At 40.4% G+C, this 26,945-nt stretch overlaps 1 protein-coding gene and 5 non-coding genes across 6 annotated transcripts in view; 2 read left to right on the top strand and 4 right to left on the bottom strand.

Moving 5' to 3' along the window:
- Positions 1 to 19,671, bottom strand: part of c23h20orf27 (chromosome 23 C20orf27 homolog) — a 61,793-nt gene extending 42,122 nt beyond the window's left edge. Inside the window, exons 1-3 of the mRNA XM_041965106.1 lie at positions 19,478 to 19,671; positions 14,308 to 14,411; positions 4,028 to 4,167 (exon numbers count right to left, since the gene is read on the bottom strand). Of these exons, the coding sequence (XP_041821040.1) occupies positions 4,028 to 4,167; positions 14,308 to 14,326 (159 nt within the window). The 5' untranslated portion in view covers positions 14,327 to 14,411; positions 19,478 to 19,671. The remainder of the gene's footprint in view (positions 1 to 4,027; positions 4,168 to 14,307; positions 14,412 to 19,477) is intronic.
- A 2,564-nt stretch (positions 19,672 to 22,235) lies between these two features.
- On the top strand, positions 22,236 to 22,308 carry trnak-cuu. Its single transcript has one exon. It is a non-coding gene; the product is annotated as a tRNA-Lys (tRNA).
- A 169-nt stretch (positions 22,309 to 22,477) lies between these two features.
- Positions 22,478 to 22,551, top strand: trnan-guu. The gene has a single exon. It is a non-coding gene; the product is annotated as a tRNA-Asn (tRNA).
- A 265-nt stretch (positions 22,552 to 22,816) lies between these two features.
- Positions 22,817 to 22,890, bottom strand: trnan-guu. Its single transcript has one exon. It is a non-coding gene; the product is annotated as a tRNA-Asn (tRNA).
- Positions 22,891 to 25,370: 2,480 nt separating this feature from the next.
- trnan-guu lies at positions 25,371 to 25,444 on the bottom strand. Its single transcript has one exon. It is a non-coding gene; the product is annotated as a tRNA-Asn (tRNA).
- Positions 25,445 to 25,968: 524 nt separating this feature from the next.
- On the bottom strand, positions 25,969 to 26,042 carry trnan-guu. The gene has a single exon. It is a non-coding gene; the product is annotated as a tRNA-Asn (tRNA).
- Positions 26,043 to 26,945: the final 903 nt, after the last annotated feature.

Here is a 26,945-nt window from a genome sequence, read left to right as displayed (position 1 = left end):
GACAGTGACGTGTCATTTCTGAAGATGTACTATGTGCAGCACTGTTAGCTGGACACTCACTCAGAGACACAAACGACTCAGCGTTCATCCATAACAATGGTGCACTTCTTTCAGCAGCTTGAAGCAGAATACCACACATTTTAAGACCAGTTCACGAAGACTATTCAGTCAGTATGTATTAATTTACAACAAGGGCTAAACACACCTTTCAGAATTAGTGTTGTGTGTAAATGTTTTAGCCTGGTTTCTAAAACTCTCCTCTCGGTTGCTCGTCAGTTTCTACAGGGCCACAATTGAAAGCATCCTCTGCCTTAGTGTGACAGTGTGGTATGGCAGCTGCACGGCACAGGAGAGGAAACAACTGGCACGGGTGGTTAAAACTGCACAGGGCATCGTGGGCTGCCCCCTTCCTGACCTAGACTCTATATATGAAGGCCGGGTCAGGAAGACCCCAGCCATCCGGGCCACAGACTGTTTGTACCGCTACCATCAGGAAAGCGGTACAGGAACATCCGCACCACCACTAACAGACTGAGGGACAGCTTCTTCCCCAGAGCTGTCAGAGCTATCACCCCCAGCAGCCCCTCACTGCACAGTGAGAGACTGTGAGTACTGTGAATGTTATTCTGTTGCACATTTCACTTCCATATTTCATATTTTATTGTTTAGTATATTTTATTGCCTTAGTATATTTTCATTCTGTTATAATTTTAATTGCTTTACGAATATTTTTATTGCATGTTGGTTTATTTTATTTTATTGTAGTTATCTTAATTTTATTCTTTCTAGTCTTCTTATCTTTCTTACTATCTGTTCCTTACATGGGGGTTGCAATGAAAATTTCATTGACATGCTCAATGACAATAAAGACTCTTGAATCTTGAATCTTGAATGTTTCCTGTTTCCTGCAACCACATATCCCTGAGGTCATTAACTCTTAATGTGGTTACTAAGTAATACAACTAGAGTTAAAGTGCACGTCAACCTCCTGAAAAAAGTTCATAAGAATTGACTTGGCTGGCCTGTGTCACACAAATGATTTGAATTAAAAATGTGTCGCCTCTGCGGCAATACGTCTCCAGTTGATCTCTGTAGCACTGACAGCTGCTCATTTCCATACCCTGCTTCACACTCTCAATCAGAAACAAGAGCATGCACACCAAAAAAAATTAACAAGGACAGCGTGTTGTTTCTACAAGCCCTCGCCTCGCCTGTCACATGGACATACGGAGTTTGTGAAATTCAAATAACCCTCATCAAAACTGGAATTCATATAGCTGTTGTATGCATACCGCTTCCAACCCACACACTCCCACCTCATCTTAGGTCTGTCTGCGCCAAACCCCCTCTCGACCATTTCCATAGCAACACCCCCCCACCCTCCACGATGAGCCACGACGCAGGGCTAACAGTATACTGTGCCCACTCTCAAGCATGCTTAAAGAGCTTTGAGGAACACGCACACACACAGGCTGCTCTGTAACTGTGAACAGCCAAGTTTGCAGTCCATCTACACACGCACGCACACACAGCTTTTAAGCAAATTGATTTGGCTGTGAATTAGTTTTAAAGCTTGGAAAGGCTTAGTTACAGTCAGAGTGCACAGAACTTTCCTTTGGGATTTTGGTTTAACTGAGAAATAGCTGAGGAAGAGGGCTGACCTGAAAGCCTTCTGAATCTGTTTGGGGTCTATTAAAGCAGATATACCATCCAAGCTTAGTGCACTTGTATCTTCAACTTGGGGAAAGTCATATTTACATTGACAGAAAGGAACATCTGAGTTATTGAATTTATCAGCTATGCTTTTTCAGTGGCAGTGAAAAGGAGTCATTGAGTTACATTGATATAAACAATTCTAACACATTTCTCTACCTGCAGGCAGGAAATCTTTTAAAAAGCCACTGCGGAAAAATGAGCTACTTGAGATGCACTTGATTTTGTGTGCCAGCCACTAGGATAGAAACAAATCCATGACTTGTTAGATGAATCGTGTGGTCGTTCCTGTGGCTGAGTGCATGTCTTTTCTCAAGCATTAAAATCAGTGCTTGTGAATTGCTTTCACATTAGGAGCTATTATTCAACTGTAGACAGTGCTCTCATTGTTACAATCTTTTGTGTCCTCATCCAGTATCTAAAAACAAGACTGCAGAAACCAGCACTCTAACATGCTCACTGGTAACATGCTGATGTTTAATTAAGTTTACTAGGTTTCTGTACATGCTAGCTAAAGACTACATAATTAGCCCTGAGGCTGCAGGGCGTGTCATTAGCAAAGAATAAGAAGAAGAATCTTACATGTTTCTACAGTAGTAACTACAGTAACCATGTTTCACCTAATTTCGCCTCGTGGGATCAATAAAGTATTCTGATTCTGATAGGCCAGAACAGACAAATCAAACACTAACTCTAGAGAGTGATTTTCAGGTTTTTTTGGCCCCCATAAGGGAGAGTGAGGCGAGGGCGGTGCAGTTGGTTGCAATCTGCAACCTTACCGCTAGATGTCATTAAATCCTACGCACTGGTCCTTTAAGGGATGGCCAAAGGTGTCACAGTTTTTTTTTTTTTATATTTTTATTAGGAGGAAGGCACATTAGAACAGAAACCAATGTCATTATTACATTGAATATCACATCACGCCTGCATCAGAGTTTAAAATGTTGATACAATAGAAACACAAAGGTGTCACAGTTTAATGAGAAGCCGCCATTGCTATCCATAGAGCCATGTTGTTAGCATAACTAAAAACTGCAGTTTCACAAATTTTGGAATATCTTCTAGTACTAGTGAAGTCTCAAAAGGCAGAGCAGGCCTTTAAAGCTAAAACACATAACCTTTATCCCTGTGCTCAAATCCAGCCAAAGATCTCTGCTACTGCTGTTTCCCCATATATTTTTCACGGCTTTTAACGGTGCAATGGTGAATGTGCAATAATGGTACTTGAAGAACAAGGTAGGATTAAAGACGTGGTGAGCAACGTGGAGCATGTTTCATCTATGCAACCCCTCATGAGCATCAAGGTAATCAGCAGCTTCAATGTTAATGAAGTCTGTACAGCTGAGACAAGTTAATGGTCACTGATTATGAAATTTAAGACACAGGGGAAAGTTTTTCCACAGATCCTTGAATGTCGAGCACCTCCAGGGTTTAAGAGCTGACAGCAGAGAACAGATGAGAAGTCTGATATCATTGTTCTGCGCCTTCATAGTCGACAGAGAGGATTAATGGTGATGAGGAAAGACTTTAATCTTTTCCTGGATGTTTCGCAGATAAAAGCCTATCAATGCTCGTAGAAACCGAGGTGACTGCTCCACCTGATCAAAGAGTTACCGTCTAATTTTACATCCACCACTTGAACAACATGACACTGGAAGTCAAACCCCTGATTAGGACCAATTACAAGACTTTCAGGTCCAGTGGGCTATAAAGATATAGTGAGCAGGTAGTGTTGGTTTTTCAAAGGAAAATTGAACTTATTTAATATCCGCTTAAAAAATGATTACTTTGTTTGATTGGTGGTAACCAATCTATGTTTAGTAATGTAGCTTGATTTTGGACTGGGCTTTTGTTTAGATTAGATTTGGATTTGAAGATGAAATAATATGCATATAAGCAGATGGTGACTGAATAAAGCCTGCAGACTGGGCAGAAAACTACTGCAGAACATTTTTGATCAGCATGCGGTGATGCAACATCATTATCTTAAACACTAGTGCCTCCAGACTTTACCAGTATTTCAGTGCAACTCCTTGAAACGAAATTGATTTATGCCAGGTCATTATGTGATTGCAACATCTGCAAATATAGAAAACACATTCCTGATCTTATTTTGAGCAAAGAGCATGACATCAATCAGATAAACACCATAGTTTTAGAGCGTATGTAAAATTATGGCTTGAGCTGTAAATTAGGGACCCTCAAGATCTTATCCAGGTTTCTGAAAGAGGGAAAAGCGTTATACATTCACAAAACATAACCAGGAAACTGCAAAAAACCCAGTCAACGCCAGCTATTGGCAGGTTAAACACACCTTGACCATGAAGTTGCCGTCATCCTCCGGAGTCACCATGACGACGGAGTCATGCAGCTTTTCGTCAAAGTGAACATGTGATGGGGCTCCGGCAGCCGGGGGCTCTTCTGAGAAGCGAACGCCTCCTGCCTTCGCACAACCTGAGTGAGAGGGAATAGTTGCTGAAGGTCAGACCTGTAAGCAAACGCTGGATACCTTGATAAGGGGAAAAGACACATTAAACCGTGGCAGGCCACTCTATAGTGGAGTGACGGCAGAGCAATTTACAAAAGCAATCACTCAAACCTGCTCTGAATATCTGGATGCTCATCTGTAAAGGCCTGAGAAAACACAAACATATTGACAAAGTCTGAGAAACAGTAGATTATTTCTGAGTGAAGACTAGAAAGTTTCTTCAACAGAGACTAATAGCAGTAATGTGACATTTAAGTGGAGCTTATGTTTGAGTGATGTTTAACTTGCATACTTCATGGAAGTCATGATTTATCCACTGTAGGTTTCTGTGTGCTTAATTAACGTGAAAATGCACATAAAAAAGGATTGAAAGACACTACATTCAAAACCATGGACATTAATCTGCTCTTATAACAACCTCCACTCTTCAGGGAAGGCTTTCCTCAACATTTTGGAAGCTGGCTTCAGGGATTTGCCCCCATTCAGCCAAAAGAGCATTAGCGAGGTCAACAACTGATGTTGGCAGACAACGCCTGGCTCTCAGTTCGACAAAAAGGTGTTGGGTAGGGTTGAGGTCAGGGCTCTGTACACTGTTGTTAAAAATATCATTGTATTCTGTAGCATTATTGTAGATTTCTCTTAATTAAAGTGAAAAATAAAAAATAAAAATCCGATTTCAGGTTTAAATAATACCAATATATTGCTGAGCCTTAGCTCAGCAGATTGGATTCTTGGTATCACAGGTTTGAGGGATCAATATGCTTCTTCTTTTGGTTATATTGCCTTTTTTTAAAAAATACCTGTCTTTCCCTGCTGTTTATTTTACTTTGCATCTGCATGCATGAATATTTACAAATATGAGTATTGGCACTGAATATAGGCTACTGGCAGCTCTGATAGAGTCTGAACCCTTGAGATAAACAAAATAAAGACAGCCTTTTAAATCATTCATTTATTAAGGTGATACTACTGGTAAATACAATGTGCCATCTTCCTTTTTCAAAGAAATGTGCTCTAGCCAGTCTCCATGAGATCTTCGCGTCAAAATAAAGGCGTTAAAGAAGTTAAGGCTTACAAGCTACACATATTAGTTCCCTTTAGATTTCAGTGCTCTCCTATAACACCGAGGCACACTGATATTTGTTGTTCTCCTACCCAGACATTTATTCCCAGGGTGAAAGAATGGAAACTTGTTCTCCAAATAAACCCTCCTACTCTCAAACCCCCCGAAAAAATAATATTAATAATTCTCTATGACAACAAACAATTTGTCTGAATTATTGTTCAAAGGGCTTTGGGTCTGCTTATAGAGCATCTCTTTCCCAGACCTTAAAGGAGGGTAAAACATGTGAAGGAGCTAAACAACAAAACTTAGATAAACAGTACACAGAATATGTTGTCCTTCTCTTCTTCTTACATCTAAACAACCTTTTAATATTTGGTCAATATTCTTTGGTCCTTTAAGAGCCAGTGAGACCCATCCCTCATTTAAATCTGAAGATCATTTCGCATAAAATACTCGTTGAGAACTGGCTACTGCAGTGTGTGCATCTGTGCAAATGTGACTATGAGATTACTGTATCCAGCATCACCCTGCGTATTTAACACTCACTTCCTGGGCACCTTGCGTCTGATTACCATCTTTCCAATTATTCTCGATTTATTCAAAAACTTCAAAGGTGCTTCAATCAGCAGCATGACCACCGTGCTTGAGCTTTGTTTTGTAGCCAATATTACTAATTGCCATCTCTATCAAGCACTGTGTGACAACAAAGCATAGACGTGTGTATCTGGCTCTGATTTTAAGCATCTAATCACCTTCCAAGGTAAAAATGCACTTAACTCTGGAAGTAGGTTTTTTGGCACAACTTCTCTGGCTTGGGTTTATTTATATCCAGATTCACAGTGGGTCATAGCTAACACACAAGGCATTTTTACCACCACACCGAACAGGTATCTGGGTTCAACATTATTAAGTCAGTAAGATAGATGTTGACTTAATTAACACTGGCTACAAAACAAGACTGGTGCACAGCAGTCAAGCTGCAGATGGAAGATTTTTGTTGGTTACATTTTCTCCTTTAAAGGCAGAGTGATGACCGGATGAAACAATGGTTTATTAAGTTACTATGGTGCACACAAAATAGTTTAAGATGAAGCAAAACCGAAGTTATTACTTGCATAACATTAAACTTGCAATTACTTTAAGTATAAACTGATTTAAGAGTTTTAGAGCTTTATGCCTATAGCTATGTAAACTTTAACAGCCCTGAAGACATATTTTCTCAATCAGCTTCTTACTATGAGCAGTGAAGTCAAGTCTGCAAAAACCTACAATTTGGTGTCAAAGTTAGACCACTTCCTGTTATTTAACATGAGATATTTCTGTATTCGTGCTTTTTTCATTGCTTTTCTCACATGCGGGGCTCAGTTGGAAATAGGTGACTTCATAACATTTAAATGGGGCTGTTACCTACATTGTTAGGTCATTGTCAATTAAACCATCCAGTTTTATCAATAAATGCCTGGACGTTGTCTTTTTCAGATATTAAAGGTGTGCTATGAAGCAATTGTTGGTTACTGTTTGTAAGCACAACATTCCATGGCCCCTTCTCCCCGGCTCAGCATTACCAGAAGCACACTTCTAGTACATCCACTGCAAGCTACTATGGTGGGAACGTTACATTTACTGTAATGGAAAGGCCAATATTAGCAAGCTAACTATGCTAACCACCAGCACCTTCCACTCCAGCAAAAAACAGGCCAACTCTGCATTACCCTTCATCCCTATCCTCTCCTTCAATGCTCGCCAGCGGGTGAAAACCAGCCCCAGATAGACTCTCTGATGTTTTGCGTCCCTATATTTGCGTGTTTTCGGCGGACATTTTCAAAGCTATCTCTTGGATGCATGCTACTTACGGTCTGGCACCTGGCCTGACCTCACATGAGCACTGTTATTGGCTGGGGGCTACACACCATCTGCCCAAAGGTTGCAGCCCAGAAACATCCTGAACACAACAAAATGAGTAGAAAATAAGAAAATAGAGGCAGGGGGCAGGGTCTCTTCTAGTGGGTCACAAATGATGAGTGAGATGGATTGCTCTTGTATGAGTCATACTTTAGGAAAATCCAGCATAGTATACCTTTAACTTTGACTGTTGGGGAAATTCAGTCATACATAGTTTTAAAAGAAAGTTTTCAGGCAGTTTAACTCTAATTTAAACTTTAATCAGGTATTCTCGCCAACCTGACAGCTGGGGAGATTTCATTCTTTTAGATCTTTTTCCAGAAACGCTTTAAAGTTGGAACATGCCTCTCCCTTTCTATGAAAATATTGGCAGAGGCATTTCTTCCCCCTCATATCTGAACCAGAAAGAAAACACAAGATTTTTGTCAAAAGAGGATAATTTTACTTTGTCTGCCAAGCCATGACAGGCCAACATTAGGTGAACCTGGCACCATCTGGATTAATTATTAAGTTAACAGAGCAGAGCCTGGTAATAATGTTACTGAAGATCAAACTGATAGCACCATAATGAATTGCTTATTCCAAAACAAAAGCACATGAAGCCTTGACTTTATAACTTAATTACACATCGCTGGAACAATCCTGCCTTACACTGACTATGATGACATATGAAGGGAGGCAAAACTGCTCAAATCACATTAAAGTTGATCATACCTCAATGCATTTTATTTAATACTGAACAGCTAATTGTATTAATGCTCTAATGCATTTAATTGAATTCATATGCTGACTTGTGTCCTTGCATTAGCAAAGGCCACGGCTGTCCCACTTGGGACCAGCTCCATTAAACTTTTACACAGACTCATATTAGAGATTAGAAATCCTTGCTATCTGCAATCTGGGTCACAATAATGAGTTCAGGAGTTACATAATGTTCCATATGTGCAGGATCACTTTGTTGAAATGGAAAATGGAAATGAGGGATGTGTGTACGTGTGTGTGTGTGTGTGTGTGTGTGGGGGGGGGGGGGGTTATATTAAAATGCTGTTTAATATCCAAAGCTCTATATACAAAACCAGAACACCTTGCAATATTAACAATATCCCATAGTGGAAGTTCTGAGCCAAGATATGTAAGATGTAAACTGACCTAAAACAGACTTGATGTCTATTCCTGTGATCCTAGACAGAGAATTTCCCAAGTCTCCCCAAATCCAGATCAAGGATAAGAAGAGCCGGGGTAGGTTAATATCTGGAAATTAGTTTTCTTATCTAACTATCTGCCTTCATGGAAATTCATATATTAAAGTGAAAAATGATTCATTTCCAAATAAACATTTGAAAAAGTGATATCTGCTTATAAAATACACTGCTGATAAGAAAGCATATAAAACCCAAGTATTTAATGATAAACATGTAGTATTGTAGTGTTTAGGGCACTGTATCTTGTGCATGAGTGTGTGTGTGTATGCGTGTATACATACAAACACATATATATTTATATAGACAATTGGGGACTTAAACTAATGTGTATTTATGGCTCTAAAATGTAAAAATATTACATTGCTATTAGATGGGATTTCAATCAGCTACAATTTTTAAGTTTTGCAATGAGAAGAATTTCTATCTTGCATGCTGGAAAATCTATTCTACAGCTCTATAATGTATGTTGCCGGCCTGAAACAATATGATTTTCACTCCTTTGCATTACTTCAAGTTAGAGATTTAGTTATTCATTCAGTGCTTTTCTGCGCTCAGTGTCCTACATCACCTACCTGTTTTCTGAAAAGTCTATTACCTTGCTAGGCAAACTTGCTAGTATTTGTTAAGAATATGCAAGGGTGTATTTTTCTACCTAAACTAGTCTGATGACTCAAGGGACCAAGACTTAAGCTGCGAGTTCATCATCAAATCACATGTGTGGACAAGATATTTAAGGTCACCACTCCCGCTTTAAGAGGCTTTTTGCAAGAAGCCCAGAAGTTCATACAATAGGCCTCTATAACCGTAATTACATCCACATATTCATCTTAATAATGGCAGGCTTTCATGCTATAAGCCAGCCTATCAGCTGTTAGAGTGAAAAGGGTACGTTATACCCATTGGAGATTGGAACGTATAAAGAGAGGGAGCTTTCATTTCCAATGAGTCTGACTGAACTTTCTCTCAAAAGTGAGAAATTATCCAGTCAAGAAATGTGACAACTGTTAAGGCGCCATCCGTGGCATGAATGTAAGCCTCTCTATTCAGCTCCGCTAACTTATTGTGTTTGAGCTGAGGCTGAAGCTGAGAGATGGCAGTGATGTGATGTATTTACAGAACAAGCACTGCAATCAAACATGCGCCCACTGTAGAACCGCACACAGTCAACCTTATTGTCCAGACCAGCTATGATGTTGGTGGGTAGCTGGTCAGCTGATTTATGTTAATTCTCTAATAATCATGCTCCAGCCCCGCTAATGTCTGAAAATGGAAACAAGTTAATTCAGAAACAATAAGTCTGAACTGAGCTACACTGGTCTTTGACTGCTGATACATCACTTAATTTCATTGTTATCTTAAAGGGATAGTTTGATTTTTTTTTTAAATGGGGTTGTATCAGTTCAAGTGTACACTATATTCAAAAAGTTCTCACTTTTCTACTTAGTCATCAAGTAGACCACCCTTCCTGGTGGGAAACTGAAACTTGTACATCTATTTATGCTCTCTTCAAAACACAGCACAAAAACAATAATTTTTTTGCCCAAGATTGATGGCTTACCGCCACCTCGATCGGTTGGTTGGTTTGTGCTATTGTGTGACATGAACATTTCCAACTGCTGCAGCATCACAATTAAAGCATTCAACTAGCGTGACACGAGTTGACTTTTGTCATGAAGAGGTCACAGGAAATCCAATGTATTTGTCAGTGAGGTTTGCACTGATTGCTATCATTCATCAAAAATGCTTGTACAAAACACGTCAGACAAGAAACATTTTTGGCCTTTTTCTGAGAGCAGATCAGTTTGAAACACTGCAGGGAGTGATGGAAAAGGAAGGAGCAGCCACAATGAGCTGTTAGATGAAGAGCTGCAGGCGATAGGCTGCAAACCAACTTCAACTTCTCAGCTGAAAGGCTCGCAGCAAGCCAACAAGCCTTTCAGCATGTTTCACTGAGCCAACAGACTCATGCCACGTGCAGCATAAAATCAAATCATGGTAGCTCACAGAACAAACAATGCTGTCAATAGTTTGTTTTGCTGCCCCCACAATTATGTGAACTGTAGCATTAAACCGCATTTGTAGCTACCACCAGTAACTACAGGTGTCTCTACAACAACCAGGACTGAAAGCTTCGAGACTGGTACTTTATAGGGTTAGTTCAGATTCACCAAGTCCCACAATAACACAAACAGACTAAACTGTAAATATAGCATACACTTAAACTAAAATACATTTTGCTGCTGCCTCCGTCCACAGAACTACATTGCTTAGCTTCCTACACTGGTAATCCTGCAGATAATACACTGACTGTGGATAACTACCTTCATACAATCGTATGGACTACCCTTTCATGTAATTTTAACTATTAACTAATGGTTAATTATTACAAGGATTCCACAAAGGCTGTTTTGGCAGTTAAGCTTTCTCAGCCACTTTCTATGTCCTTTTTAGTTATTAACTTTATAGTGTATGGGAATGTTAACACTGCAGCAGAATTGAATGACCATTTTATGGCTATTACCTTTATAATGGCTTAGTGTGTCTTTTCTTTACCATTGGTATAGAGTTGCAAAGAAGGAAGAGCTGGTTGTGGAATAATTTTTGTCTTATTGCGAACTCGTCTTTTAAAGTTACTGATGTGTTCAATGTTCCAGAAAACAGAAACACAGAAATTCCCTGGATAATGTCACAATACTATAAGTTAATATGTTACCAGTTTGAATTATTTCAAGTTCTCTTGTGAGATATCCTGAGGGGTTTTTTTTCCGTCCGAAGAGCAAATCAGAGCAATCGTAGATTCAAAAGGCTTGGCAGCAAGCCTTTGGCATAATTGCCAAAATACACCCAAAACTGAAGCAGATTCATGAAAATAATGCAATGAAGCTGCAAAGTATGTTTGTAAAAATTGCTAATTATTAACAGTTACAGTTATTGGCACCAATAACTGAGTTTTAAACTCAGCAACTGGATGTGTCTTACTAAAAGTCATCTTGAATCATGGTTAACATCTCTACCTTTATGTACACAGACTTGTATCTTTGACTTTTCAAAGATTTGGATATTTTTTAACATTCTAAGATGCTCATGTTTTGTATTGATGATTAAACCCCAAGACTTTCACGCCCATCCAAAGTGCCACAATCTTACACTGTCTTCAGAAAATGAATGGAACTTTTACTTCTAGAAGCCTGTAAATCCAAAATACCTCCTGTCACCTCACACCTCAGGGATCTAATTAGCATAGTTTGTGTTGTCATTCATTGAGTTGCGTACTACAGTGAGTACTATAGCGATACACATCCTGTTGTGGCCTCAGGAATCATCTCGGCACAGCCTCATTAATTACTTGCCTAAAAGACTCTCACAGCCTCAGGTCAAGGGCAATAAATATAGAGCAAGATATAAAATGCAACACAAGCTAAATCATTCAGGATTTTACAATATTTACGTACTATTGTGTTTACAGCACTGTGCAATGTGTGCACTATCATCAGCCTCAGTTGGGGCCCTCCCACCACTATAGCTCTCATCTCCACTGTAATCGCTGTGGTAGTTAATTTGTGGGGCAGCTGGCAGCAGTCTTGTTTGCACAAGAAAAACATGTCTGTCACTGGCACATTTTATTGCATTATTTTAATCTTTACTTTTCAGTTCTGGCTATCGTCGTTTTGCTATGTATGTGATATATTTGCACTTATGCAAACAGCATCAGAGCAGGAGTAGAGCTCAGGGCCAAGCCCCCATGTCAGGCTCATAATCACAATACTGAGATCTGTGGCCTTTCTGATGGGCAGAATAATCTCAGACAAAGCCAGAGCAGGGACACACACCCCTACTTACCCTCTCAGTAGTAGCAGACCCATAAGCACACAGATGCATGTGCACACACAAATTAATGTGCACACGTACATGCACGCCCTACTGAACTGGCTTATTTTAGATTAATCTCTATCTTCTTCTGCCCCTCTGCTAATCTGTCTGTCCGTATATCTGCCTCTGCTCTGGTGAATATTACAGCACTCCGTTAGCCTATCAGCCTTCTTCTCTGAACTCTTTCTCTTTCACCAAGGGGTCAGCATACTTCAGATAATGGCAGGTTTAAAACAAAAAGAAGCACATTTGGATTCGATCTATGTAGTTGGACTTGCTCACTCCACCATAATACACCATAGCCTGCAACAGATCAGTGTCATATGATTGGTTTTACTAAAAAGTCAGCATGTTGTCTAAGTTTCCTTCCTGTTGTAAAAATTTGAGTCATCCCTCCACCCAATGTAAATTGCAAGCTTCTCCAGCTGGTGAACACACTCATTAACAAACACACCTGGGACTCTAACATTTCTAAGACAAATTCAATTATGTTTTAAGTTCACTGCTTGCCAGCCTTACAGTTAGATTGCACAAATTCATCTCTGTCTACCGTTCTCCGTTTGTCCTTGCTCCAACTTCTTCAGAGCCAGTGATTTGTTTGTCACCACTTTCCAAAACAAACCCAAATGCATGTCAGTAACAACAACTACACAGTCATACAAGTCGTTACCATACAAAAGAAGCGGTCACAAAGAAATCTATGGTCTGAGAGCTGACAAACATATCAGTTTTAACAAAATGTTGTGTTCTTCCTGTTCACAAATGATGAGCTTTTTAACATATCCATCTAGGAAAGAACTTCAAAAAGCTTAGAAAATGTTTGTGTTCACATTTTTCCCCATAAATGTAGAAAAAGGTTGAATAACCAATGGCTCTTCAGAGATCCTTGCCTAATGCAACATTATTCTAAGGAAACAAGACAACACAAAAAATCTTCAGAACTCTTATTTGTAAAATATTTTTATTCTCCCTAAGGTGGCAACATATTCCTACTTCTTCCTGTGACATTTCAGTCCATCCCAGACACATGGAAAATACAAAATGCCATAAACAGGAAGCCAATATTAGATACTCCCTTCACACTGCCCTTCATTCAATGACCTTATCAAAGAGAACAAAAGCCTGCAGAGTGGTCCTTGAAGACAAGTACCCATACTCCACTGGTGAGGAGATTAAGCATATTCACGGTAGTGAAAAAAAAAATGATGAGTCATTTACAGCTCTCTACCAGGTTTTGCTCTCTTCCAGTGCTTTTTATTGAGCCCTTCCTGCTTTTGAGGAAATAAATGTGCTTGCCTACACAAAAACGAGTTTACACACCCCTTTCACAAGAAACAGCACTGAAAGAGCAAAATCAATTGTGAATTTCAATTCTATCGACTAACCTTCCAGGAATGTCTCCAGGATGTCACAACAGAGAAAAGGTTCATTTGGAGCTCTCAATCACAATAAATTATGCTGAAGATCACGTTGTCTTGTTTTTTTTTTTTCCCTTCACCAGGTTTTTCTGCAATAGTCAAGCCCTTCTAAGGAACTTTAAATGCAAGGGAAAGATTAAGGACGTATAATTCACCTCCAGCAGATTATAGCTTTAAACATTATGATCACTTCCGGGTTTACTGTATAGATTTATATATAAGTCATAATCCATCCTGTGCACTACAATGTCACATTCAGCGGTGTGTGATCTATAAATTACAACTGTGGATTAATTGTTTTGATCAACTAAAATCAAATGTCAAAGAGCAGAGACATTGAAAAAGGCATATGGGAAATCTGGATAGTGGAACAGTAGACTGGTTTTCTTTCTGTTACCAAACTGGGCTGGTTAGGACTCTCTGTTCCTCCCACACTTCCTCTCAAATAAATTTATGCAATTGATTTTGCAGCTTATTGCCACACAACTGATTTATGCAACAAAACATAACACTTGATCCTGAGACAGTAGGCTAGCCAGGCTGCCTATATCTCAAATGTTAACTATTGCTTGTCCTGTCGGCCTCATGGCAGCATCTACAGTTGTGTAAGAATTACAACAGGCAGTGAATACAATAATAACAACTCACTCTTCTTAGCAGCAGCCATGTCACAGGAACTGGTCCAGTACAGACACACTTGGACACACACTGTCACAGCCTAGTCATCTCAGCAGTGTGACCTAAGAACGACCCTGCAAAACAAGTTAGGATAAAGGAGACAATGAGAGAGAAGGATTCGTTTTAATAGAGAGTTGGAGAGAAAAACTGACAGAACACAATAGGCAATGATTAGATCAATGGAAGAGCACTGGAAGATAAGGATGGAGGTTGTACATGAGAGAGAAATAAAACGGGGAAATAACGGCTCGCCACAGTAAGCTTCCCAGGGTGTTATCCTTTCTAAATGCATGACCCCAGGTTAGCCAGTATTTCAGTTGAGAGCTGTGAGAACACAGCTGTGCAGTACTAGCCAAGCCAGGAGTATCAGCGACTCCCGACAGAGACTTCAATTAAAGGAAAACAACAAAACAGTCTAAGAGGATTAGCTGGGGACTGAAGCTGCTGTTTGTGGACTTCGCACAGATGGAAAACGTTCATCGGGTCTCTGTGAGGTGCTTAATATGAATATGAAAATAAAGGAAAGACAAGGTATAGTGCATAAAAACAACGTAATGGTAGCACGTAGCTGAAAGGGATAATTGGCAGGTCTTTAACCTTCTGTAACAATAATACTCAAGAGATCAGCCTTATTTTCAGGCCTTACTGCTCTTATACAACAACAACATACACACTCATTACATTATTGTACAACCCCCCACTAATATTATTAGAAGTGGACACTGTAGTTGCTGCAATACCACTAATTGAAGCAGTTGTATTTGCAGGAGTGAAACGTGAAAAACAAGAAAGTTTGCATGGTAGCAACTAATGCTACTATTAGTGCAGGGAAACGTAGCAAACACATCAAAGAGGCAGTTATGCTTCCCGTCAACGTTACAGCAAACATCCCTGTTTTAATTCAGTATAGAAAGGTTAAAAATACAGGATTTATGGGAAAATATCTCAGCAGGAGGCCAGCAGGAGAGAAGGCTAAAATACTGGAGAATCCTGGGAAACACCGGAGGGTTGACAGGTCTGAAAACAGCCCTTTGAAGCTTTGTCTGAAAGTGAGGACTGCCCATAATGTCCTTACTTTCCAAAAATCTTCTCAGTCCCAAGGTCTAAAATTCAAATTGGTTCTGACAAGGATGGATAGCTGTACAAGCACAAACACACATACACACACACACACACACACACACACACACACACACACACACACACACACACACACACACACACACTCTCTCTCTCTCTCTCTCAGTCAAGATTTATTGACTGTGTATGTCAGTAGGAGGATTTTTGGAGGATTTTTTGTTTCCTTAGGGATCATAACTATCTTGAGTTTTCTCAACATGCACTGTGACTATACAGTACAGCATCTGCACTATGGCAACTTTTGAGCATTATTTTCTATTTAGCCCCCAAAGCTGTCAGCAACAACCTGAAAGAAGACTGAAGAGGCTTCCTCTCACTCTTTATGCCAAATTAATGCCTGATCTCAGCACAGATAGTTTGACAGATGAGGCTCACATATGCAGCAAGTTACATACATTTTTTTCTCCAGGCCTAATAAAGGGAATCTCATTCCAATGTGGACAGATGTATAGAATACGATGCTGCTTTATTAAAAAAAAACAGCCTCAGAAGTGTTCTTGTTTAAAAACTCCAACTGTGCAAAGTGTGACTTCGTTATTAGAATTCTGCAATTCCTTTTAGTGGGTAGTATTTGTTAAATTGTTCCTTTTACACATTTCCTAACAGGAACCACCCACATCTGCCAGAACAGTGACCCCAAGAATCACTTGTGGTTTGCACTTCCTTCTCTTAATGTAGTCAGGCTGGGAATGAAAATGCAGTGACATGGGAGGGAGGGGAGTCACATCACGGAGCAGAAAATGTCACAGCCACTGAGAACAATTTGGAATCAGAGGATGATCTACTTCTAATAGTATGAAATATCAGTGCTGTTTCGGTGGCCTAAATGGGTCGCTATGATTAGAAAACCACTGATGAGATTCAGATTTGCACACCTCCAGCTGTGAGAGCAGCAGTGTGACACTTAAAGTGTCTGATTGGATGAAAGCCTTGCAGAAAGTGTTGAAGTCTACAGGTGTTTGAGTAAAATGCTTTATGTGACTTGTCACACCAAATCCATTACTGAAAGCTATATTACCTTCTTGGACCACTACCACTGTTTACAGCTCGCTAAAGGATCATTCCTGTTTACTACACAATGAGGCTTATTTTTAGGGTCATGACTATGCATAATACTTGCTTAATATTGTACTCTAAATTCACTTGTGTGCAATAAGTGCATACTAAACTATGCTATATTAATATTACCTGTGTCCAATAATGTGATTTCAACCATTGCCTTATTTTACTTATTTATCTGATTTTTTTTTACTAATGCTTTTAACTACTGCTGCTGTAACATTGCAAATTTCCCTGCTGTGAGATTAATAAAGGATTATCTTATCTTATCTTACACTCAAAGTTATTATCTGGGAACTGGGAATGCAGAAACATCATTAAAAAGGAATGGCACAGGAAAAAATATTATAAGCAGTCAGACAATCAGACAGGCTTTAAACAAACCCAGTTAGCCAAACTTGTTTGGAAGAGTAAACAAAGGTAAAGTTACTACCCAAACTGTCCATTTTAAACATCCATCACAAGTACTTCCCTGTTCAACTCAGACCTTCCATACCTGTACATAGTTTTCCAGTGTGATTATGGACAATTATAGACATCGTGGATGTACTAATTTTCAGTTTTCCTTCCAAATAAGGATCTGGCTTGCTTCGCTGTTGGCTTGTTTGCAACTTGGCAAGTAGGGCTGCAGTGTGGTATGAAATTTGACAGTTATCATACCATGCACATTTGTTTATCTACAGAATTGAATTTTGCCTTATTAGTGTTATTAAAGCATTTGCTTCAAGTTTATATCAAGTATCATGTATACAAGGACATAAGAGTTTGATCAAGAAACATTGTTTTCATTCATTTAAGGGTCATTGTAGCTGATAATAACAGTGTAATACCATGATGCTGTGAAACAATGATCATTTCTGAGATAGTTCATTTACTGTGAAAATCTCATATTGTTGCAACCATACTGTCAAATCAGACTTTGTCTGACAAAGTCACAGGATATTCCCAGATTTGCAAAAATATAATCCCTGTTGTAACACACTGGAGTTATTCTTCAGTTTTTTGATTTATTAATTTGATTAAGACATTTTAAATCTTGGTGAAAGGATCAGATCGTGTTGTGTGGTGCAACTGGGCTGTTGATTTGTAACATACAACTATAGAGTGATGTATAGGGTGAACCTGTAATGTCAACTAGGACAGTTGTGACCCAAAGAAACAAATGTGATGTTTTGTGTAGTTACAGATACTCTATCATGTGGATGTATATATAAATAAATGAGCATTTAATTACATTGTAAACACAACTGCTAACATACTAAACACAACTGCTAACAACTTAAATCATTAATTTAGTTGTTTTTGTATATTCACACTGTGTTAACTGCTGCATTGTATTGCACACCAACCTGCCAAGGGTGTAAGCACTGAGCATAATTTACATGCATGACCACCCTATTTAAACCCTGAAGCCCAGCCAAGCTTTGTTGCTGACGGCTCTGTCACAGTTAACAATCTGAAATTGCAGATGCCACGGAGAGCAGCAACAGGTACCCATCTCCTGCTTTGAATTTATGCTTGTTATTTTGGGAAAGTGATTTAATGTCCTCTGTGTGCAACAGGCACACGCTGGGAGTGACACAAAACATAATATTCACTATGAAGTTAACAGTGTCTCACTATACTGTTAACCCTGTATACAGTGTGTTACCTTTGTTCTTTATTAAACAAGTCAAATCTCTGTTACTAGAGCTTAAACAATCATGTGATTACTTGGTTAGTTGATGAACAGCAAATTAATCTGTAACAATATTATCAATTAATTAATTGTTATGTCATACTTTAAAGGCAAAATGCCAAAAGAATTCCCTGGCTACAGCTTCTCAGATATATACATATCAATATATGCTTATTTTCCTCATGTTTTATGATAGTAAACTGACTATCTTTAAGTTTAAAGTGTTGGTCAGACAAAAGAAGGAATTGAGAAAATAATCAGCAAATTCATCAAAGATGAAATTTCATTAGTTGCAGCCAGAGAATAGTTCTTGTTCTGTATATCAACATTCAATAACATGCAGACTGACTGACTGTTGCCCTCAACATCTTTCTTTATTCCCGCACTATTGCATGCTATGTACATGACGTAACTCATAAGCTATATGATTAATTTTCTGTTCACAATGTTTGACCCACTGCTTACATCTAGCAAAAACTAGTCTAAACTGGAAATCAATAAATCCTAACTGCATGAAGGCACGATTATAATGTTCAGCTTTTGTTGACACTGATTCAAAGAGGTGCTGATTCAATTTTCTGGTCATTAGGAGGCTGTAGTTTGTGGTGCTGTTGAACTGTTCTGTATTATACAGTGTTCCTAATACTGTGCCCTCCCCAGGTACATCAGTAAGGGTAAACTGGATCACCATCACCCTAATGTCTCCAGCAAGTGATTAATAAAGTTTTATCTAATCTTATCTTATCAATAGCATCAGTATTCTGTTAAGTAGCGTATTGTAATGCCTCATTGCACTAATGTCTTTTAATTGTATTAATCTGAGCTCCAAAAAGGATGTGATTATAGTTATTTCACTGTTAATTGCGCATTTAATAAAAAGGAAAGTTGAGATGAGTTAAAAGTGATAATTATTTTATAATTATTAAGGCAGCACCAAACAACAACATAACAAGACAGTGACTGAGGTTTAACCATAAACTAAAAGTGACTTTGGTAAGATTAACGATACCTACAGTATACACGGCAGGGATAGCTCTAATGTTTTGACACACATATAGTATATAGCATGTAGTCAGACAGACACAATTAACGTTGATGAAATTAACATTATTAACATGAACATAACGTTAAATCTGACAATATATGTAAGCTAGCGGTCCTGACACATGACTCCGTGTTTGCTAGGTAATTCCCTGAAAAGTTGCCGCGTTAACACAAACTGTCAACATAAATTTGTTTTGTTTTGTTTTCCGTCAAACTTACCTTGCTTTACTCACGACAGGGGGAAGTGGTACTCCTAACCGTACAGGTAACCGGGACCGTCGTCTTTTCCTCTATGGAAGTATTGTTCAGTAGCAGAGAGTAGTAGAGTCCAGCAGCAGCTCAAAACACAAACGGACGCCTACACCTCCACTCCCCTCTTTTCTCCGCTACACTTTCTCTGTCGGGCAATTTCCGCATTTGATCACGTGGTTTGCTCGCGGCTCCTCGTGCTCCTCTTACAACCCGGCTTTCATATATGGCTAAAGTGATAGACGCCCCGCTGGTTAGAGACACCTGAACCGTTCCTCTCGGCTCTGTTTCACAGGGTAGTGGAGCTCAAACTGGCTGTAATGCAGCAGTTGGCCCCTCTCTCTCAAGCTCCAGACACCAATGTTTTATTGTAGTGGAAAGGCGACATCTACAGGCGCGTTGTGCGCATAGCACTAGTGAAATTAAAATTCTGTACTCAATGTGCAATATTTTTAATCCAGTTGTCCCGAACCTTTGGCTAAAAGTGAATGTACTTAATGTAACAAAATATGCTTTTCCTATCCCTTTTATCATCATCTGACCCCCTGAGATTAATCTCGAGACCCATTGTGGGGTCTTGACCACTTGTTTTAATTAGCTGGGTTCAGGATGTGAGGCCACACGTTTTTATATAGGTATAAGCACACAAACGATCTCTGTGTGCTTATACCTTTATAAAGAAAATAAAACAATGGCTAACAAAATGCATACAACGTGTGAGAAGATAGGCTCGTTAAGGAAGGATAGAGAATGCTAATGTAAATATTAAATCTTCAGGACTTAGATATAGTTTACGACATTTGTCGCGGATTTTTTTTTTTCTACCCAGCAACACACCGCAGCTCCTCCGCCCTCTCATCCGTCATTCCCGGATGTAACTGAAATAAGATAGGTAACGTTAGTCAGGTATTTCATCACTCCAAAAGGTATGCAGCGGTCTTTCCAGTTTCGTTCAACTTTGTCTAAACGTCGTTTGCCTTAAACATGACGGCTAAGTGTATGTATCGTCTAAGATTTCGTCTCGGAGAAGGCATTTTTACATGGCTTTTTTTTTTTTTTTTTGATGCGCAACAGGAGGCCCTACGCTGAGCTCCAACGCCGAAGTTTGAGATTTCTGCTATTCAACGTAAAGCTCGTCTTCACGGTAAGAAGTACATTTTAATGGATGTGTTACGATTAAATAGTAGCAGAAAATACTGCGCGTTCGTTTGGTTAAATGTTATTATTTATGTGATGTTAGCCGTCATTTGCGTTGCTGCGTGTGCCATACCGTTAGCTGTTAAGTGAAGTATGCTAATGTAATGATCGGCGCTAGCTTAGCGCATTGCTAATTAGCGTTAACTTTTAATGGATTCAGTTCTAATAGCAGTTATTACCCAGAGTTTGACCCTTTTTTAAGTATGTGTGGGTTTCGTGTGTATTAAATGTGCTGTGTGAGGAACAAATTGGGAAATTGGGAGTAAATAAGAGTCACAGCAGGATTCGATGCTGTAGACCTGCAAGTTCAGGTCGACACATGGTTGATGGCGCAGATCATCTTGAGCTTTCTTCTCATCAATGAAGTTCGTCTTTCAAATGTGAAAGTATTCTCACTGACTATTTGAAGGAATTAAGTGAACGTTAACATTTAGATCATATTTCATCGAGTTTAGCAACAGTGAAAATCTCCATTCTCTACTATTTGATAATAATAGCCTATTGTCAGATGCTAAACTGATGCCTTGTCCACATATACACATTTATTTGTCAAACCTAGCTTTTTCTTTTGGTTTTGGCCTTTTTTCCACACAAAAACACATTTCCATAAGGACAGAAATCCCTGTGAAAGTATAGATGAGTCATAAGAAATTACATCAAAATTTCTCAGTTTAAAGCCAGTGTTGTAAATCATAGTCAAATATGGTCTAAATGTGAACAGTTAATTAATGTGTTGGTTTAAAAGAAATTTCTTCTTTTCACTGTTGACTAAAGCTGTATTTTAAATGTCTTTTCAATGGGAAAATGCCCACTGGATTTCCCTCTGAACCGAATTTGAATTTCTTTTCATTAGTTCATTGAGGATGCTTAATACTATATCCCATATTTAAATCCCACCCCTGAACATGTATAGCCATAGCCCGGCTTTCTTTGTGGACCAGCAAACACGTTGGGCGCAACATCTTTTGTCATGAAGAATTGTCAGACTGTCGACATTTTATCATGCTTTGTCACTGATGTGGGAACAATCTTAAAGAGTTCTGAATATATTTGTCATCAGTACGTTGAAAGGTTGGTATCTTTATCTGACAGTTCAACGGCTAACATTTAAAATGCAATGCATAACATTTACCAAAGCCTGTGTGCTGCCGGAAGCTATAGGACTGAGTTTTCATGCTAATAGTTTGAGAAATAGGTCCAAACGTGAACTTTTGCTGGCGTATGGTAGTGGGAATTGTGCTGCAAAAGGTTCAATCCCATATATATCTCCACTGACCCGAACCCTTAGCTGTCACAACGGAACTAGGACTTGAACTCAAATGTGCCCCCCCCCCCCAGGGACAGCTCCTGACGGACCAGGCAGCTGGGGGTGACGACTCTAAAAGTCTGTTATGGCAGCTGGGGGTGACGACTCTAAAAGCCTGCCTGCCCCGGCCCCTGTTGCGCACTGCCAGAAGTCGCGATTGATTGTTCGAATGGGGTGCTGCGATTGGCCAGGGGTTTGTTTGTGGACCAGCATACAGCTAGCATAGCCCGGCTAGCTCAGTCGGTAGAGCATGAGACTCTTAATCTCAGGGTCGTGGGTTCGAGCCCCACGTTGGGCGTAATGTCTTTTGTCTTGAAGAATTGTCAGACTGTCAACATGTTATCATGCTTTCTCACAAAGTGTATATACTGAATATGCAGGGGGACACAACATCATAAACTTCTGTTTTCTCGATTCCCATTGTTTGTGTGAACAAACAATGAAAATTATGTCGTGAAAGCGACATTGTCTCTGTGGCGCAATCGGTTAGCGCGTTCGGCTGTTAACCGAAAGGTTGGTGGTTCGAGCCCACCCAGGGACGATCTTTTCTGTCCCTGTGTCTTTTTTTCAGTGGCAATTACTTTAGAGTGGTAAATATGTGTTATTGTCAGTGGCATGTTTATGAAACGACCATGTTTAAAAGGAATGATTTAAAATGCAGGGAATGCAGGTCTTGTGACTCCTGTTGGAATGTATGGAGCTTACCAACGATCGTTTTGTTCTTTCTTCTTTCCCTCCCCCATTGTCCCCATTGTTTTGCTTTACTTTGTCTTTTACCAGGTATTGTGTTGAAAGTTAAAAGAATACGTCCCTGGGTGGGCTCGAACCACCAACCTTTCGGTTAACAGCCGAACGCGCTAACCGATTGCGCCACAGAGACGAGCTGAATGGGGACTTAGATGTCTCACCTATAGACCTGTTTGTCGTAAGGTGTAAGTGGGCAGAGGTGGTACACATGGACCAGCAGAGGAGTGGGTGGCTGGGACGGTGGCAGAGCAAGGAGGGCCAGTCCAGTCTGTTGTCATGGTGAACTCCCATGTATTTGTAGCTTCCACTTCTTACACCTTCCTACACAAATGTTAGCAAAATGTTGGAGATCTTCTACCAGTCCGTGGTTGCCAGCGCCATCTTCTTTGCTGTTGTATGTTGGGGCAGCAGCATCAGAGCCACATCACCAACATGCCTGTGAATATTCTCATTCATCCAGGTCATTGTAAGCTTTAGGGCATTCAATCGTTGGCAACTGGACCTCGTCAGTTTGTCTTAGAAGACGTTTCGCCTCTCATCCGAGCAGGCTTCATCAGTTCGTACGCAACCAGACTAGATAGGACAGCTCTAGTCCAATGCAATGATGTTAGGTTCAAGTATTTACCCCCTGAGTGAGACCAACCCACAAAAAACAAGAATGGTATCACTCTATTGAGAGGCTAACAACCAAACAGCCACTGAGCAGACGCATGGCACAACACAGAAGGGCTAACTCTTCAGGGCTGGACTCAGCTGTTTACCTGCATCTCAAGGAGAAAGCACACTCCCTTGAGGATAAAAATGTGCATATTCTGGACAGAGAAGACAGATGGTTTGAAAGAGGGGTAAGAGAAGCTATCTATGTCAAGGTTGAAAAACCATCTCTGAACAGAGGGGGAGGTCTTAGACACCACCTATCTCCCACATACAATGCTGTCCTTTCATCTCTCCCTAAGAGATTCAAAGATTTAGCCTCTGAAAACAAACAACAAAGCCATTCACACATGGCTCAAGGAGCCTCCCAATGACAACAATGGGACACTAACGAGGCTAACGACTGTCGTTGACACCAAAGGGTTGCACCCCACTCCGCCTTAATGGGGGGATCGTTTGCCTCACAATAGAGTGATACCATTATTGTTTTTGTGGGTTGGTCTCACTCAGGGGATAAATACTTGAACCTAACATCATTGCATTGGACTAGAGCTGTCCTATCTAGTCTGGTTGCGTACGAACTGATGAAGCCTGCTCGGATGAGAGGCGAAACGTCTTCTAAGACAAACTGACGAGGTCCAGTTGCGAACGACATCACCAACAGACTTGATAAGATCATCAAGAAGGCTGGCTCTGTACTTGGACTCAGACTTGAGTCTTTTGAGACTGTGGTGGAGAGGAGGACGCTGAATAAACTGCTAACTGGACAATGATCAGCACCCTCTCCCTCACACAGTGGACAGACAGCGGAGCACCTTCTCCCACAGGCTGCTACAGGTCCGCTGTCAAAGGGACAGATACAGTTTTTATCATGGCATTTAAAACTGTGTATTCATGTGCAGATCACAGTTAATATAGGGATTATTACAGACCACACTGTAAGTAGATATGTTTTCTTTTTTCCCAAGAATATCCCAATTTCTGTGTTGTTGTCATCTTGGCCTGACAAAGTTGTCTATCAGTGTCCTGTACTCCCCCTCCTCTCCCTCTTTTATACACCCGACAACAGCTGAGTCATCAGAGAACTTCTGCAGGTGACATAACTCAGAGTTGTACTTAAAGTCAGTGGTGTATAAGGTGAAGAGGAAGGGAGAAAGCACAGTCCCCTGCGGAGCTCCTGTATCACTGACCACCACATCAGACAGCCCGCTGCCCAGACGGACAAACTGTGGCCGGCCTGTCAAGTAGTCAGTAATCCAGGAGATCACTGCGTCGTTAACACCCATCCCCTGCAGCTTCTCACCCAATAGCAGAGGTTGAATGGTGTTGAAGGCACTGGAGAAATCAAAGAATGTGATTCTTACAGTGCCTCCTCCACCATCAATATGCATATGGGCTCGTTGCAGCAGGTAAATGACAGCGTCATCGACTCCTAAATGGGGCAAACTGCAGAGGGTCAAGGAACGTCTTCACCTGTGGACTCAGCTGGGCTAGGACCAGTCTCTCCAGGACTTTCATCACATGGGATGTGAGTGGTCGACTGGTCTGTAGTCACCTGGGTCAGATGGCCTTGGCTTCTTGGGGACTGGAACCAGGCAGGACGTCTTCCACAGCCTCGGGATTTTCTCCTGACTCAGGCTCAGGTTGAACAGATGTTCAAGTACAGGAGACAGCTGGCTAGCACAGGTCTTCAGGATCCTGGGTGTGATGCCATCAGGGCCTGCTGCCTTTCGCTGATTGAGCCAACCACCAACCTTTTGGTTAACTGCCGAATGCGCTAATTATGGCATTTACAATTGAGTATTCAGCTAGCTTGCGACAAAATAAAATACGTATAAAATGAAATCATTTTGCCAGTAGCAGCTCACACTGTAAGTGTAAGTAGATATGTTTTTTGTTTTTTTCCCAAGAATCAAATATAAAGCGTTAGTATATCTCCCTTTACAAATATGATGAAAACGTCCCTGGGTGGGCTTGAACCACCAACCTTTCGGTTAACAGCCGAACGCGCTAACCAATTGCGCCACAGAGACACCCTTACCGATACATTCAGGGGGCGTGGCCTACATTTTAAGTCCCCACCTATCTCATTTTGAATTCACTTTGGAGCAGTTGGGCTGGGCCACGGGCAGGTGTTTTTATCATGGCATTTAAAACTGTGTATTCATGTGCAGATCACAGTTAATGTAGGGATTATTACAGACCACACTGTAAGTAGATATGTTTTCTTTTTTCCCAAGAATCCCCAATTTCTGTGTTGTTGTCATCTTGGCCTTGATTAGGGACTACTATGTAGTGTCAAATATGAAGCGTTAGTATATCTCCCTTTACAAATATGATGAAAACGTCCCTGGGTGGGCTTGAACCACCAACCTTTCGGTTCATAGCTGAACGTGTTAACCGATTGGGGTTAAAATACATATAAAATAAAATCATTTTGCCAGTAGCAGCTCACACCCAATTTCTGTGTTGTTGTCATTGTCCTTTCTTTTTTCCCAGGAATCCCCAATTTCTGTGTTGTTGTCATCTTTTTCCCCCTTTTCAAATATTATGAAAACGTCCCTGGGTGGGCTTGAACCACCAACCTTTCGGTTAACAGCCGAACGCGCTAACCGATTGCGCCACAGAGACACCCTTGTGAAGATATTTAGGGGGCGTGGCCTCCATGCTAAGTCCCCTCCTATCTCATTTGGCATTCACTTTGGAGCAGTTGGGCTGGGCCACGGGCAGATGTTTTTATCATGGCATTTAAAACTGTGTATTCATGTGCAGATCACAGTTAATGTAGGGATTATTACAGCCGAACGCGCTAACCGATTGCGCCACAGAGACACCCTTACCGATACATTCAGGGGGCGTGGCCTACATTTTAAGTCCCCACCTATCTCATTTTGAATTCACTTTGGAGCAGTTGGGCTGGGCCACGGGCAGATGTTTTTATCATGGCATTTAAAACTGTGTATTCATGTGCAGGTCACAGTTAATGTAGGGATTATTACAGCCGAACGCGCTAACCGTTTGCGCCACAGAGACACCCTTACCGATACATTCAGGGGGCGTGGCCTACATTTTAAGTCCCCACCTATCTCATTTTGAATTCACTTTGGAGCAGTTGGGCTGGGCCACGGGCAGATGTTTTTATCATGGCATTTAAAACTGTGTATTCATGTGCAGATCACAGTTAATGTAGGGATTATTACAGACCACACTGTAAGTAGATATGTTTTCTTTTTTCCCAAGAATCCCCAATTTCTGTGTTGTTGTCATCTTGGCCTTGATTAGGGACTACTATGTAGTGTCAAATATGAAGCGTTAGTATATCTCCCTTTACAAATATGATGAAAACGTCCCTGGGTGGGCTTGAACCACCAACCTTTCGGTTCATAGCTGAACGTGTTAACCGATTGGGGTTAAAATACATATAAAATAAAATCATTTTGCCAGTAGCAGCTCACACCCAATTTCTGTGTTGTTGTCATTGTCCTTTCTTTTTTCCCAGGAATCCCCAATTTCTGTGTTGTTGTCATCTTTTTC

The sequence above is a fragment of the Chelmon rostratus genome, chromosome 23, assembly GCF_017976325.1.
Source record: "Chelmon rostratus isolate fCheRos1 chromosome 23, fCheRos1.pri, whole genome shotgun sequence".
Lineage (NCBI taxonomy): Eukaryota > Metazoa > Chordata > Actinopteri > Chaetodontiformes > Chaetodontidae > Chelmon > Chelmon rostratus.
This window is presented reverse-complemented; position numbering and strand designations above follow the sequence as displayed.